General features: G+C 41.4%; 1 protein-coding gene across 1 annotated transcript; it reads right to left on the reverse strand.

The window, feature by feature from the left end:
• Positions 1 to 1,900: 1,900 nt before the first annotated feature.
• Positions 1,901 to 11,593, reverse strand: LOC113019389 (chymotrypsinogen 2-like). Its single transcript, XM_026163427.1, has 15 exons — positions 11,507 to 11,593; positions 11,271 to 11,374; positions 11,104 to 11,183; positions 10,842 to 10,920; positions 10,576 to 10,756; positions 10,213 to 10,346; positions 9,816 to 9,965; positions 3,979 to 3,985; positions 3,843 to 3,896; positions 3,271 to 3,374; positions 3,104 to 3,183; positions 2,842 to 2,920; positions 2,576 to 2,756; positions 2,213 to 2,346; positions 1,901 to 2,130 (listed from the first exon to the last, which is right to left on the reverse strand). Exons 1-15 carry the CDS (start codon positions 11,556 to 11,558, stop codon positions 1,969 to 1,971), a joined length of 1,581 nt encoding a protein of 526 aa, XP_026019212.1. The 5' UTR covers positions 11,559 to 11,593; the 3' UTR covers positions 1,901 to 1,968.
• Between the last annotated feature and the right edge of the window lie 5,401 nt (positions 11,594 to 16,994).

Below are 16,994 nucleotides of genomic sequence, written 5' to 3' on the forward strand. Positions count from 1 at the left end.
CAATAACAGAGGTCAAACGTTTACTATAGGTCTTTACCAGGTTTGCACACACAGTAGCTGGTATTTTGGCCCATTCCTCCATGCAGATCTTCTCGAGAGCAGTGATGTTTTGGGGCTGTCGCCGAGCAACACGGACTTTCAACTTCCGCCACAGATTTTCTATGGGGTTGAGGTCTGGAGACTGGCTAGGCCACTCCAGGACTTCCAAATGCTTCTTACGGAGCCACTCCTTTGTTGCCCGGGCGGTGTGTTTTGGATCATTGTCATGTTGGAAGACCCAGCCTCGTTTCATCTTCAAAGTTCTCACTGATGGAAGGAGGTTTTGGCTCAAAATCTCACGATACATGGCCCCATTCATTCTGTCCTTAACACGGATCAGTCGTCCTGTCCCCTTGGCAGAAAAACAGCCCCATAGCATGATGTTTCCACCCCCATGCTTCACAGTAGGTATGGTGTTCTTGGGATGCAACTCAGTATTCTTCTTCCTCCAAACACGACGAGTTGAGTTTATACCAAAAAGTTCTACTTTGGTTTCATCTGACCACATGACATTCTCCCAATCCTCTGCTGTATCATCCATGTGCTCTCTGGCAAACTTCAGACGGGCCTGGACATGCACTGGCTTCAGCAGCGGAACACGTCTGGCACTGCGGGATTTGATTCCCTGCCGTTGTAGTGTGTTACTGATGGTGACCTTTGTTACTTTGGTCCCAGCTCTCTGCAGGTCATTCACCAGGTCCCCCCGTGTGGTTCTGGGATCTTTGCTCACCGTTCTCATGATCATTTTGACCCCACGGGATGAGATCTTGCGTGGAGCCCCAGATCGAGGGAGATCATCAGTGGTCTTGTATGTCTTCCATTTTCTGATGATTGCTCCCACAGTTGATTTTTTTCACACCAAGCTGCTTGCCTATTGTAGATTCACTCTTCCCAGTCTGGTGCAGGTCTACAATACTTTTCCTGGTGTCCTTCGAAAGCTCTTTGGTCTTGGCCATGGCGGCGTTTGGAGTCTGACTGTTTGAGGCTGTGGACAGGTGTCTTTTATACAGATGATGAGTTCAAACAGGTGCCATTCATACAGGTAACGAGTGGGGGACAGAAAAGCTTCTTACAGAAGACGTTACAGGTCTGTGAGAGCCAGAGATTTTCCATGTTTGAGGTGACCAAATACTTATTTTCCACCCTAATTTACGAATAAATTCTTTACAAATCCTACCATGTGAATTCATGGATTTTTTTTTCACATTCTGTCTCTCACAGTTGAAGTGTACCTCTGGTGCAAATTACTGACCTCTGTCATCATTTTAAGTGGGGGAACTTGCACAATCGGTGGCTGACTAAATACTTTTTTGCCCCACTGTATCTATCTATATATGTATATAGATAGATATATATATTATATATGTGTGTGTGTGTAGATGCATATGAATTACTGAATGAAGAAAGACAAAGAAATCTATGTGTGGATTGTGCTTTAATCTTGTAAGGAAGTCAAAAAGTGATGCCCACAATCATAACTCTTAACTATATCTCATTCATATTAACGTGTGTTTCTTTATCAATTAAGGAGCATAAAATATTTGGTTTTTTACCATAAAAAATAGTTTTTATTCACTGCTTCTAGTATTTATGTATAGCTAGGCCAACCTGATCCTGGTGCTGCTAAACACCAGGCAAGTCCAACGTAATAAAACTCTTCTGGAGTTCACCACACTTCATTCACCGAATGCTCGATGTCTTAAAATGAATTTCTACAGAAGAGTTTATGTTGGGTCATTTGTCCATTTTTGTCAATGAATACATTAATAATGTTTCTTTAATAGTTGTGATAATTTGTCTGGTCACATAATAAAAACATGAAGATGAATATTAAGGAGAAAAAGACACGTTCTCGAGCAGGTCATTTTCATTGTTTCTGTGTTTTATTGAGGACTATCTTGGTGCTGAAACCTCTCATATGTGACATGCTCAGTTGGCAGCGATGGTCTGGTCGATCCAGGCACGCAGCTTGGTGACACGGGCATAGACTCCAGGAGTGGAGGTAGAGCAAGTTGAGCTTCCCCAGGACACAATACCAACCAGAGTCCAGGCTCCAGATTTCTCACAGACCAGAGGACCACCAGAGTCACCCTGAGAAATAACACATGGATTTTTAACACAATATAAGAAGCTCAGGATCAGTGCTTCTGTAATTGATGGAGGTCCCACTCACCATGCAGGAGGAGGCTCCGGAGGCTCCAGCGCAGATCATTACATCAGTGACTTGGCTGCCCCAGTAAGACTGGCAGTTAGTGTTGGTCAGCAGGGGCAGGGCAGCCTGCTGCAGACGGGGTGGTGTGTTGGCAGCTGCAACACACACACAAACACATCAGACATTAGAGACTTTTTTATCATGCTCTATCATTCCTCGTGTTTTAGCACAACTGTTAAAGCTCCACCTGGTGGTCTCATTACAGTCCAAACCCACTTACGGTATATGTGATTGTTTGGAATGAATCCCTATCTAATAATTGTTTAACCGATCAGTGTCTACGAGGACATAATAACAAAGAATAACAGGTGGGTGAGCTCTTACCGTTGTAGCGGGTCAGACCCCAGCCAGTGGTCACACACTTCAAGCCTCCGGGGAAGTTGTCGGAAGTCTCGGCCACACAAACTGGGGAAACACGTGTGCCCAGTTGGGCAGGGGTGGCCAGCTTGATGAGTGTGATGTCGTTGTTGATGGTGTAACTGTTGTAGTTGGGGTGCCTGAACACCTGTTGGGAAGTGACATCGTTATGAGCGGCCAACAAACCCTGACATGTAGCTATGCGATGAAAGCTGATGCAGTGTTTCACCCACCTTGCCGGGAGCCAGGGTCTGGATGTTCTCGGCACTGGAGGAACGGTCGTGCTCTCCGAGGATCACACGGTCGGAGGTCCTGCACAGAAAAGAACAGAAGCATGTGGGCATTTCTGAGATCACCAAATTACCTGAAAACTGTTTTTACTTAGTTTTATTCTACCCCAGATACACAGCAATGCCCTCTAAACAAGGATTCTCCTCATCAAACATGACTCTACGTCTTAATTGGAGTTTTCAGTCAAAACCAGCTTAAAGTTACCTGATGGTGCAGTGAGCAGCTGTCACCACCCAGTTCTCATTGATGAGAGAACCACCACAGAAATGGAAGCCGGTGTAGTCCTGTTACAGCAAAATGAACATCAACGGTTAGACATTTCCATCTGATTATGTGGTGAGCTGTGACAGCGTCTTTGTTTCTTCATTTACCTGGAGGGACACCTGCCAGGGCCAGGAGTGAGGCACTGCCTCCTCACCGTTCACAATGCGGGCGTAACCGGTGATGACAGGACGGATGGCGGGAACTCCGCACCCTGGTGACATCAGAACATCAGGATTATGCCATTAATGAAAATAAAATTAATGTAACTGTAACATTGGCACTAACTGTAAAATTAAACAAATGTTTCTCTCTAATGCTGATCTGCTTAAAACATAATGACACATATACGCCACACAGATCTCTCAGCTGGACCAGATTGTTTAATCCACAATCTGAGAGCTACTTTTCCACAGTTAAAGTTTTATTGTATTTTCATATCATGTTGCATTATGTGATTAAACTGATATAACGCTTTGATTTCCCCATTCTTGAACATTTTTTTTATACCATCTTCTACTTTTTCTTTCTTCGCATGTAATTCTTAACGTAAGTCAATAAACGAGTCATTAAAATGGAAAAAAAGGAGAATAAATTACAATATATCCGTCACTGCTTCGAAAAAAGACAATTTACAACATGCTTCACCCAATGAGCTATAACCTTAAAGAGTTTGTCTCACCGTAGGCGGTGCCAATGAAGGCGAGGCAGGAGAGGATCCACAGGAAGGCCATGGCTAGATCATGTCAGGGCAACCTATTGGAGGAGCTTTTATACAGCAGCAGTGTGATGTGATTGGATGGAACCAGGGTGGTTACATCTTATCTGGACAGTGGGAGTTTTAACAGGTGATGCTGACAAAGAGCTAAGTTTGATTTTCCAATGTGAGGGACCATGACATTTACACGTGCAGCTGATTCACTGTAAAGGAGTGAAAGAACTCCTTGACTGAGGCTAAAAATAAAGATTTACATCACCATTGACTAATCTTTTATTTTATATATATATATATATATATATATATATATATATATATATATATATATATATATATATGCTGTAACTGACAGTGTGCTTAATGAAAACATCTACTGTGTGTTATTGCTAAGAAAGAAGATGTATTTAAATATTTTACTGAACAATATTTAATTTGTTTTTTTCTCCAAGGTTTAGACTTTGAAATAATCCTTCTTTATTTAGAGTGGAAATTTCAACAGATGTTACCCACTTCAGTTATACATAAGAATAATAATCTGTTGGTTCTTATCTGAGGGAGAAAAAAAACACCTGGTGCTGAAATTTATAACTAAGATACTCAAACTTATGTGCTGAAAATAAAGAGAAATTCACAAACCAGCAGGTTAGTTTATTTCACGTGGGATCAGATCATATCTGTTATCAAACTTATTCCAACAAGCTCCAAATCCATATCTTGTTTGGTAGAAAATTTCACACATGTTAGTTGTCTTTGTATCAACTAATGAAGGTTTTTGAATGCAGAGAATGAATAAAAAATGTGACTTGGAAGTTTTGGCGTTCCCCCTCTTTCAGGTAAACTGAAGGCTGTGTCTGTTTCCTCCTTTCAGAGACTCTTGTTGGAGAAACTGAGGATTGTGGGAGTTGTGGTGCAGGTTTTTCTTCTTCTTTTGTCTGCCAGCAGCAGGATGTTTGGCACTGTGCTGCTCTGCTGTTGGTCCTTCGGTCTGCTGCCGCTCGCCTCCTCGCTGGTTCATGGAAACTTACCGCTTGACAAAGGTCCTGTCAATGTTTTGAAAAAACAATGTTGGACTCTTTAGTTTTCTCTTGTTCCATCCCCAATCAGACCTGGAGCGACATGTTTAGCCGCATGTTCTCCTTAAATTGCTGGCTTAGTGGTGTCCATAAAACGATGTGGGCTTTATAGATAATTGCAAAACTTTCTGGAGGAAACCTGGTCTTGTTAGGAAAGACAGCATCCATCACACTTTGGATGGAGCAGCTCTCATTTATAAAAATCTGGCCAAAGTTATTAAATCCCCCAAAATGTGACTATTCAGAGTTGGGACCAGGAAGCAGAGTTACAGTCTTACATGTTCTCTGCAGCCTTTCTCCTCCTGTTATCCCCCTAAAATCCCATCCCCTTAGAAACTGTGTCAGCTCCCAAACACCAAAAAGCAAACTCGAAATTTGCAAGATAAATATGAAAAATTACAAAGAAAGACTAATACAGTATCCACATCTGCACCACAGAGTAAAACAGTGAGATGTGGAATATAAAACATTAGGTCTCTCTCTTCCAAGTCTCTGGTAGTACATGACTTTTTCAGTTTTTCAGTTCAATTCAATTTTATTTATACAGCACTAAATCACAACAACAGTCGCCTCAAATTGCTTTATATTGTAAAGCAGACCCTACAATAATATACAGAGAAAAACCCAACAATCATATGACCCCCTATGAGCAAGCACTTTGGTGACAGTGGGAAGGAAAAACTCCCTTTTAACAGGAAAAAACCTCAAGGAGAACCAGGCTCAGGGAGGGGCGGGGCCATCTGCTGTGATTGGCTGGGGTGAGAGAAGGAAGACAGGATAAAGACATGCTGTGGAAGAGAGACAGAGGTTAATAACAGATATGATTCAATGCAGAGAGGTCTGTTAACACATAGTGAGTGAGAAAGGTGACTGGAAAGGAAAAACTCAATGTATCATGGGAATCCCCGGCAGCCTACATCTATTGCAGCCTGAAGGGGCCTGAAAACTGAAGGCTCTCCCTCCCATTCTACTTTTAAATACTCTAGGAACAACAAGTAGGCCTGCAGTGTGAGAGCGAAGTGCTCTAATAGGGTGATATGGTACTACAAGGTCATTACGATAAGATGGGGCCTGATTATTTAAGACCTTGTATGTGAGGAGCAGGATTTTGAATTCTGGATTTAACAGGAAGCCAAAACAGGAGAAATCTGCTCTCTCTTTCTAGTCCCTGTCAGGACTCTTGCTGCAGCATTTTGGATTAGCTGAAGGCTTTTTATTGAGCTTTTAGGACTTCCTGATAATAATGAATTACAGTCGTCCAGCCTGGAAGTAATAAATGCATGAACTAGTTTTTCAGCATCACTCTGAGACAGGATATTTCTAACTTTAGAGATGTTGCACAAATGGAAGAAAGCAGTCTTCTTTTTTTTAATTGTTTATTTTATTTTCATTTACTGAACACGGGACAGACTTGACTGGGGAAAAGAAAAGGGAGAAAGAAAGAGGGAAAGAAAAAGAGCAGGGAAGAGGAATGGTGATAAAGGGCAAAAACCAACAAAACAAACAGACAAAAAATACAGATATCAATCACCTGGATCACCTGTTGAGAAAGAAAAAAGAGAAAACAAGCAAAGAAAAAGAGAGCAATACAATAAACAACATCATGATGATATATGGGAATATAACAGTAAATACTAAATATTAGACATTATTGTGCAGCACATAAGATCGACAGTGCACAGTGTGCTTTGAGGTAGGAGCCAAAAAGGGTGTAGTTTGTGTGTGAGCACCCGTGTGTACACCTGTGAGCATGAGCGTGCTTGTATTTAAAAGGTTCCTTCATGTAATGATCTGCTAGAGGGTGTGGGGGGCCACAGCCCCGTCCTCCAGGGCATGAAGCAGGTATGGAGGAGATCCAGGCTCCAGATATCCAGAGGCCCAAAGAGCAAAGGAGACCAAGGAAGACAAGCAGCCACCGGGAGTGAGCTGGTGCGTACCTGGACGCCCATCCCCGGACACAAAGAACCACCAATGCACTGATGTCTGAGGGCGTCTGCCACTGGCAGGGGGAGTGGTGGGGGGAGATAGGCCTCCATGGAGGGCCTGAGATGTCCCCAGAGAGGTGGCGTCTGATACCCAACCTGACATATAGACACAAACAAACAGGCACACACAGATACAAACATCCATTCCCACCTTCCTGCTCTCATATGCAAGTCTTACATACTTGTTTAATATGTGCGTTGAAGGACATGTCCTGGTCAAAAATGACTCCAAGGTTCCTCACAGCGTTACTGGAGGCCAAGGTAATGCCATCCAGAGTAAGAATCTGGTTAGATACCATATTTCTAAGCTTTTCAGGGCCGAGTACAATAACCTCAGTTTGATCTGAATTAAGAAGCAGAAAGTTAGCGGCCATCCAGGTCTTTATGTCTTTAAGACATTCCTGCAGTTTAACTCATTGGTGTGTGTTATCTGGCTTCATGGACAGATAGAACTGGGTGTCATCTGCATAGCAGTGTAAATGTATGCTATGTCTTCTAATGATGCTGCCTAAGGGAAGCATGTATAATGTAAACAGAATTGGTCCTAGCACTGAACCCTGTGGAACTCCATAATTAACCTCAGTGTGTGAAGAGGACTCTCCATTTACATGAACAAACTGGAGTCTATTAGATAGATATGATACAAACCACTGCAGTGCAGTACCTGTAATACCTACAGCATGTTCTAATCGCTCTAATAGGATATTATGGTCGACAGTATCGAACGCTGCACTGAGGTCTAGCAGGACAAGCACAGAGATGAGTCCACTGTCAGAGGCCATAAGAAGATCATTTGTAACCTTCACTAAAGCTGTTTCTGTGCTGTGCTGAGCTCTGAAACCTGACTGAAACTCTTCAAATAAACCATTCCTCTGCAGATGATCTGTTAGCTGTTTGACAACTACTCTTTCAAGGATGTTTGATATGAAAGGAAGGTTGGAGATTGGCCTATAATTAGCTAAGACTGCTGGGTCTAGAGATGCTTTTTGAGTAAAGGTTTAACTACAGCCAGCTTGAAGGCCTGTGGTACATAGCTGATTATTAGAGATAGGTTGATCATATTTAAGATCGAAGCATTAATTAATGGCAGGACTTCTTTGAGCAGTTTTGTAGGAATGGGGTCTAAAAGACACGTTGATGGTTTGGAGGAAGTAATTATTGAAGTTAACTCAGAAAGATCAATTGGAGAAAAAGAGTCTAAATGAATATCAATGGTACTAAGAGTAACTGTAGATAATATTACATCTGTGGGATGGTTATTGGTAATTTTTTCTCTAATGACTAAAATTTTATTTGTGAAGAAGTTCATGAAGTCATTACTAGTTAACGTTAAAGGGATGGTTGGCTCAACAGAGCTCTGACTGTTTGTCAGCCTGGCCACAGTGCTGAAGAGAACCTGGGGTTGTTCTTATTTTCTTCAATCAGTGATGAGCCACTTAATAATTGATCAACAAATCGATGAACTCTGCCTTACAGAAACCTGGTTACAGCAGGATGATTATGTTAGTTTAAATGAATAAACCCCCCACGAGTCATACTAACTGTCATAAACCTCAAAGCACAGAGGTGGCAGCAATATTCCTGACCAGCTTATTAATCAACCAAAGACCAAGACAGACATTCAATTCATTTGAAAGTCTGATGCTCAGCCCTGTCCACCCCAGCTGGAAAACTCAGAAACCAGTCTGTGATTATCTATCGTCCACCTCGGCCTTACTCAGAGTTTCTGTCTGACTTCTCAGACTTTTCATCTGATTTAGTGCTCAGCTCAGATACAATAATCAATGTGGGTGATTTTAACATCTTCTTCTAACATATAGTATAGAAACTGAACATTTAGTGGTGTTTCCTGAAAACCCTCTCTTGTCTGAACATTTCCTGATAACGCTGGTTTTTATATAACAGTTTATATAATAAAAACCTGCTACCACCGCCGAGTTGGCCCCGTGTGCCCACCAAGAGGCACCTGATAACAAGCTGCTGTGATTAGAAGCGAAGGCAGAAACTTGCACAGCAAATACGATCTGTGATGTTTTTGTTCCGTGTTGCATTAAATGTGCTGTCATAAATAACTGATGAGGACATGTTGGAATAGGTAGGGAGGAGTTGTCTTTCCTTTCCTCACAGGGAGATGTCCACTCCTGGAGATGTAAGATGAGCCAAGGGCTGGACTACGTCGCAAATAAGGGAGAAGCCAAGTCTAAACAGTGGCTACGCCTCAACTTTTTAACCAGTCATATTAACATTCTGTTTCTGTGTCTCATAATAAAAGTGCTTGCTGCTTGTGTGCAGTGGCCTTTCTATGTCTGGACAGAAGGAGGTCTGTGGCGCCTTGTAAAATTAACTTGAAACTTGTAATTAACTAATTACATTAACTAACTGTGTAATACATTTTGAAAACGTATACTTTGAGTTTATTTGTCTTTTCTCAAAAAGAAAAATAACCCAACAGTGTGTGTAATCTGCTCAGTGTAACCCGAAGATGTATTTATACGTGAATCACTGAATTAAGAAGGACAAAGACCATAAAAAAGTTTTGCTTTTCTCCTGAACACAAAGGGTTAGAATTATCACTACTAATGACTTAGGTGCATTTTAAACTGAGCCAGACTATTTGTTATTCGCTGCTTCCAGGATTTATGTATGGCTAGGCCAACCTGATTCTGGCACTGAGGAACACCAGACAAGTCCAACGTGACAAAACTCTTCTCGAGTTCAACACATTTCATTCACCAAATGCTCGATGTCTCAAATGAAAATGAATAACAGGAGAAAATGACACCTTCACGAGTAGGTCAGAGTTTTTCAGATTTTCTGTGTTTTATTGAGGACTAGCTTGGTGCTGAAACCTCTCATATGTGACATGCTCAGTTGGCAGCGATGGTCTGGTCGATCCAGGCACGCAGCTTGGTGACACGGGCATAGACTGCAGGAGTGGAGGTAGAGCAAGTTGAGCTTCCCCAGGACACAATACCAACCAGAGTCCAGGCTCCAGATTTCTCACAGACCAGAGGACCACCAGAGTCACCCTGAGAAATAAGAATAAATAAGACATTATAAAAAGCTAAATGGTAAATGGACTGGTTTTCTACATTATCTGAGCACTCAAAGCACTTTACACAACTTGCCTCATTCACCCATTCGGCCACACCCTTTTGTCAATGCTCTTTTGATGCATCGGAGCGCAGCTTTGTATGTTGCCGAAGGATATTTGGCATGCAGACTTTAGCAACCAGGGCTCAAATTGTAATTGTAATTGATGGAGGTCCCACTCACCATGCAGGAGGAGACTCCGGAGGCTCCAGCGCAGATCATCAGATCAGTGACTTGGCTGCCCCAGTAAGACTGGCAGTTAGTGTTGGTCAGCAGGGGCAGGGCAGCCTGCTGCAGACGGGGTGGTGTGTTGGCAGCTGCAACACACACACAAACACATCAGACATTAGAGACTTTTTTATCATGCTCTATCATTCCTCGTGTTTTAGCACAACTGTTAAAGCTCCACCTGGTGGTCTCATTACAGTCCAAACCCACTTACGGTATATGTGATTGTTTGGAATGAATCCCTATCTAATAATTGTTTAACCGATCAGTGTCTACGAGGACATAATAACAAAGAATAACAGGTGGGTGAGCTCTTACCGTTGTAGCGGGTCAGACCCCAGCCAGTGGTCACACACTTCAAGCCTCCGGGGAAGTTGTCGGAAGTCTCGGCCACACAAACTGGGGAAACACGTGTGCCCAGTTGGGCAGGGGTGGCCAGCTTGATGAGTGTGATGTCGTTGTTGATGGTGTAACTGTTGTAGTTGGGGTGCCTGAACACCTGTTGGGAAGTGACATCGTTATGAGCGGCCAACAAACCCTGACATGTAGCTATGCGATGAAAGCTGATGCAGTGTTTCACCCACCTTGCCGGGAGCCAGGGTCTGGATGTTCTCGGCACTGGAGGAACGGTCGTGCTCTCCGAGGATCACACGGTCGGAGGTCCTGCACAGAAAAGAACAGAAGCATGTGGGCATTTCTGAGATCACCAAATTACCTGAAAACTGTTTTTACTTAGTTTTATTCTACCCCAGATACACAGCAATGCCCTCTAAACAAGGATTCTCCTCATCAAACATGACTCTACGTCTTAATTGGAGTTTTCAGTCAAAACCAGCTTAAAGTTACCTGATGGTGCAGTGAGCAGCTGTCACCACCCAGTTCTCATTGATGAGAGAACCACCACAGAAATGGAAGCCGGTGTAGTCCTGTTACAGCAAAATGAACATCAACGGTTAGACATTTCCATCTGATTATGTGGTGAGCTGTGACAGCGTCTTTGTTTCTTCATTTACCTGGAGGGACACCTGCCAGGGCCAGGAGTGAGGCACTGCCTCCTCACCGTTCACAATGCGGGCGTAACCGGTGATGACAGGACGGATGGCGGGAACTCCGCACCCTGGTGACATCAGAACATCAGGATTATGCCATTAATGAAAATAAAATTAATGTAACTGTAACATTGGCACTAACTGTAAAATTAAACAAATGTTTCACCCAATGAGCTGTAACATTAGAGAGTTTGTCTCACCGTAGGCGGTGCCAATGAAGGCGAGACAGGAGAGGATCCACAGGAAGGCCATGGCTAGATCATGTCAGGGCAACCTATTGGAGGAGCTTTTATACAACAGGGATATGGTGTGATTGGATGGAACCAGGGCTGTTATAGGCAACATCTTATCAGTGGACAGTGGGAGTTTTAGCAGGTGATGCTGACAAGCTGCAAAGTTTGATTTTCCAATGTGAGGGACTAAGACTTTTACATGTGAACCATCTTGAGGTCTTCTTGAATTCTTCTCTCAGCCTTCAGTGCTTCTCCAGCTTTTCGTGTTACCTCTTTCTGATGGTGCTGTCATTCAGTATTGCTTTGTCTGTCACTACAACTGTCTTCCTCTGCTTGTCCATCACTACTATGTCTTCTTTGTTAACCATCACCTGTTTGTCTGCCTCTGTCTGGAAATCCCACAAGATCTTAGCTCGGTCATTCCCGACCACCCTAGTGGGTGTGTCCCATTTTGACCACTGGACTTTCATGCCATACTTGGCACACATGTTCCTGTATAATATGCCAGCAAGTTGATTATGGCGTTCCATGTATGCCCTGCCTGCTAGCATCTTACACCCCACTGTTACGTGCTGGGTGGTCTCAAGGCCATCCTTAAGGCCCTTCACATAGGAGTGGATGGAATGGAATGCTCTGCGCTGACCACTAGTTGGAGCAAAGGACCCAAAATTTGTGTTGCACTGGCTGCTGCACTCTGCTTGCATGCCATGTTTTTTTGCAGCCACTCTACCAGATGAGCCTGCTCCTTGTCATTACAAAACATGCATCTCTCTGACTTTATATCCTCTATGAGAGATCGTGCCATGATTAGTGCCTCCATGCTGTGTAGAATTTCAGGATGTCAGCCACTTCCTTTATCTGCTGGTGCATCCTGTGCCGGGGCCTGTCCTTCTTTCTGGGGATCCTTCAGGTAGCCATAATGGGCGTCATAGATGCTCATGGAGTGCAGTCTGCTTCTTCAGCAAGTTGGCGTGCATCAGGCCTGGTGCTTTATACTGGAGACCCTTTCTTTGATGTCTGCCCCCGTGATGGTTGCTATGGTCTGCTCTTAGACCAGCCATTATGAGCATTGACTGGCCAAGAGGTTTTAGCTTGGCTTGCTGTATAGTTGGCTAACTTCCTTCCTTCTACTTTGATATTCTCCTTCTGCTTGTCTGTAATGCAGCATTCACATCCCTCACATTGTTTTGGTAACCGACTACAGGTTTCAGGTTTCCAGCTTCGCCACAATCTGTTGGGTCAGCCGCTCTCCGTACTTGGTGCTCAATCTTGGGTGGGGATGAAAGTATCTCCCCCCTGACCTACTAGTTGTTTTGCTGTCAGTCCGTAGCTCCTGTTTTTAGCTGTTTAACGTCTGTTGTTGCCTGACATTTACTTTTTCATGGGTTACATCAAACATTAGTCAGTGATTCCTGACAAATGTTAGTAAATGAGTAAAGGAAAATTTTAAAATAGTGTTAAAATAAAATAAAACTATTTAGAAAATCTAAATCCTCATATATATTTTTTGTTCCCACTCTTGATCTTCCTCCTCTTATTTTTGTGAAACTAATACATTTTTTGATTTATTTTTAACTCAATTCCAAATGTTTGAAATCAATTAACAAAATGTAAAAAAATGAGGGCATAAACACAACCCATACATTAATAGCTAAATTATTAATATTCACAAGACTAACTGCTGCACTTTTTACTTCTATTGAATTTATTTGTGAAATTTGAAAGCAAAGCTGCATGTTTAACAAAACTTTTTTTTTTATATATAATTCACTTAAATGTAACATGTAGATTATTGCTGTTATTATTTGTAAATGCATCTGTAAGAGCTCTCAGTTGATTGATTTATTGAACTTTAATTTTTTTTTTAAATTTGGGATTGAACTAATTCAAGTGTGTTGTGTTAACATTAAAAACAAACTGAAACAATTACTTTAGTTTCACCGCACTTCTTTAGTATTTTTGTCCACTCTCATGTTTCCAGTTGGTTCCTGCTGTTATCTGGGTATTGACCTCCATTTTTCTGAAACAGGTGTGCATTTCCCAGCATTGAGTGTTTATCAGCAGCAAGTGGACTTAAACATTTTGTATGTGTTCTGACATCAACATTCTTATTATTCATTATTAGTATTTCTTAGTTAGTATTGTTAGGATCTGATCAGATGATGCAAAAAAAAAACAAAGCAAGAAACAAAAAACAAGCAAATACACAAACATCTGCCCTAAGATGCACTAATGGGTTTTGAAGAGTTTGTGTAATCATTAACATGTTTAACCTATTTAAACAGCTCTGAGAACCTGGATAGTTTTATTGGCCTGAGTTAAAAATGAAAGAAAAAAAAGAAAAGTCATGTTTATGTGACAAATGAAATGAGTTCCAGCTCTGCAAGCTTTACGATGTCAATTGCTGTTTAGTTTTTACAATGAAAAATCGATGTGGAACACCTTTTAGCCTTTTCATGAGATGCCATTTTTTGTGTGTGTCTTGTGATGAGTATAAATAACTGAACTGGATAGATGTGAAGTGAATACTTCAGTTTGAAACATCCTTCAAAGGGAGTTTTTATCTGTTATTGAAATAAGTAAAACTGTTTGGAAAAGATGAATGTTGGTCCTCGTGTTTGTTTTCTGTCATCAAGAACAAACTGAACATCTAACTGGTAATCAGCAGAGGCGGCTAACACAGACACACTCACATTCACAACAATGGGCAATTTGAATCACCAACTGACCTAACCCCGCTGTAGCAAACTGTAGCTTATTTTGGTTTGTTGTTTGTTTTTGAAATGAAAAAATATTGTCACATCTATTCTTTATAGCCTGTAGCACATTTAAACAACAGACGCTCACCCAAAGTCCTCATTTACATTCCAGGTCTCTTAATAAACACAGAATCAATATATAAGAAAACTGTGTTGGTGTTCATTGGGCAAGATAACCCCGAGTTCGCCTCCAAAGCATCTGTCATATAAATGTTATGTAAAAAGCACCTATGTAGAAAAAAAGTGTTTGTATGAATGTGTGAATGACACATGTTGCATAAAGTGCTTTGAGTGCTCAGAGTAGAAAAGTGCTGTATAAGAAACACTCCAATATCATTTAAATACAGATTGTGGTTTTTAAATGTAATTTTTTTATTTGGCCACTTACAGTGAGTCAGAGGCAACTTAAGCATATCTACATAATTACCGCAAGAAGACACAAAAGTGGTTGAGTAATTAAAAGTGATGAACTTGAGAATTACTGCTTTGGGAACCAAATGGTAGTGTGTCGAGGTTTCTCAGACCGGCAGCAGAAGCATGCTAGTATACTGTGTGACTCCTGTTCACAGCTCTGAGTGACTGCTACTGTTTCTGATGCAGTTTGGTTTTTGGTTTTTTGGGATGTTTTTTTATTGTTGTTGTTTTGAGGGGGTTTATTTGTTCCATTGTTTATTTTGTAACAAACTGGCACAGTGGACTCTAAACCAAATATTTAAAATGCGATCAAAGTCAGACTTTCAGCTTTGTTTTACAAAAATTTACCATGAATGTTTTAAGAAACCAGCAAATAATCCCATTTTCAGAGGTATAGAATTAATGGAAAAACTGACTGACATTATGACTAAAGAAGCAGACAATATCTGAAGTGTTGAACTTGTCTTTTATAGCTTTTCACTATAATTTTAATGTAACCGTAAATATGAGATGTTAGTGCAAGGCCATCATTTTCCTGAAAATGGAAATAAAGCAATTTAAAAAGAGCAAGAACAAAATTTTAGTCGCTTGTCGTGGCAGGTGTAACACTATCAACAACTACAATCAAAATACGCCTGTGTTAACAACATGGTGTGAACTACTGTTTACATGTTTCAGTTATTAAACACAAAACTGAAGACAGAGAGACTCACAAAAAAGCAGCAGCTGACGGGAAGAAGCGCAGCATCGGTGATGTCCGTGGGTTCTACGCTTCACTCATCACAAAGGATTTTTTTATTCAAGTATTAAAAACAGTTCTTATGAAATTACTATTATTATTGGTTTGTTCAGTTAATTGTGAGGCTATTAAACTGGGGGACTACGTCTATATCTATCCACTCTTTGGTTTACTTAGGCGAAAGTATAAAATCTATGGCTCTGTTCAACAAATTATAGACTAACTGTATGTTTCCCGACAGTTTGAAGGGAGCCAAAGTTTATTAGAAATTAAATCAGGATTCTATTTTACTCTGGAGCTTAAATTTTATTTATACAGCACCAAATCACAACAACAGCCGTCTAAGGCGTTTTATATAGTCAGGTAGACCTTACAATGATACTTACAGAGAAAAACCCAACAATTATATGACCTTTGGTGACGGTGGGAAGGAAAAACTCCCTTTTAACAGGAAGAAACCTCCGGCAGATCCAGGCTCAGGGAGGGGCGGCCAGCTGCTGTGACTTACAACCCTCAGTAAGAGGTGGAAGCAGGGCTGAGTATACTTGCGTCTCCTTTAGAGTACCTGGCCTTCTTGGTGCTTGGAAGGTGCCCATCCAGACTCCATTACGGACATCGGGGGAGCATGCTTGGGACAAGCGTAGTCTGAACCCGAGTGATGTTCTATTACTCAGCTCCTGTGTTAATAACTCTTATTGATAAGGAAAACCATGTTCATGCTGCAGGTTGATTTTGTAATCAAACCATCAAATGTCTTGGACACTCAGCTAGAGAAAGGGACTGTGCTGTCAGCTGATCACCACCTAATGGTGACATGGAGCAGGCGCCAAGTTTTATTTTGCAGGCATTTTAATCTGTAATAAATATGTGAAACTGTAAACAAATACTTTGATTCCTTTGGAAAAGTCTGTGCATCTCTGGAAACTAAAGGTGAGCGCATTGTTGCTTTTCTTTGTAATGTTTTTTGTTGTTGTTGTTTGTGTGTTGTTTTTAAATGTGCTTATAAATAAATCAATTGATGTAAATATGAAAAGATGCTGATGTTCAGTCTTGTTCACATGTTTAACATACTACAGTTTATTAATAGTGGGGTTTTTCTCATGTTATTTCTTTTTAGGCCATTTACAAAAACACTTTCTTGTACAATGTCTTTGTTAAAGAGTGAAACAACTTACAAAGAAGACACACAAACATACGCAAGAAACACACACATGCACAGCCCTAATCTGCTTTTAAGACTGATGTAGCTAATTTTGTGGAAAAGTAATCAAGCTGACATGCTCACATGCTGTATGGTGTGGGCGTCTGAGAGAAGGGCGCCATGCTGTGCTGCCCTTTTAAGAAGTGATGAAATATGCTAAAGCAAACTCAGTAAGCAAAGTAGATTCAGGCTCTGCTGAAAGAAGTCAAAGTCTAACACAGTCTCTGATTTTCAGGTTTTTTATTATCATCGATGACCTGGGTCCACACTCTGATGTCACACTTCTGGGGTCTTATGGGGTTTGTGGGTGTCCCTGGTGGAGGAGGTTTAGCTGTTTAGCTT

The sequence above is a fragment of the Astatotilapia calliptera genome, chromosome 1 (genome assembly GCF_900246225.1).
Source record: "Astatotilapia calliptera chromosome 1, fAstCal1.2, whole genome shotgun sequence".
In the NCBI taxonomy this organism is placed as follows: domain Eukaryota; kingdom Metazoa; phylum Chordata; class Actinopteri; order Cichliformes; family Cichlidae; genus Astatotilapia; species Astatotilapia calliptera.

Excerpts from the sequence above, each read along its gene's own strand:
- LOC113019389 (XM_026163427.1), bottom strand. The coding sequence starts at position 11,558 with ATGGCCTTCCTGTGGATCCTCTCCTGTCTCGCCTTCATTGGCACCGCC. Across the intron at positions 11,375-11,506 it reads CTTCATTGGCACCGCCTACG|GGTGCGGAGTTCCCGCCATC; the intron begins GTGAGACAAACT and ends TGATGTCACCAG. Across the intron at positions 10,347-10,575 it reads GGGTCTGACCCGCTACAACG|CTGCCAACACACCACCCCGT; the intron begins GTAAGAGCTCAC and ends TGTGTGTTGCAG.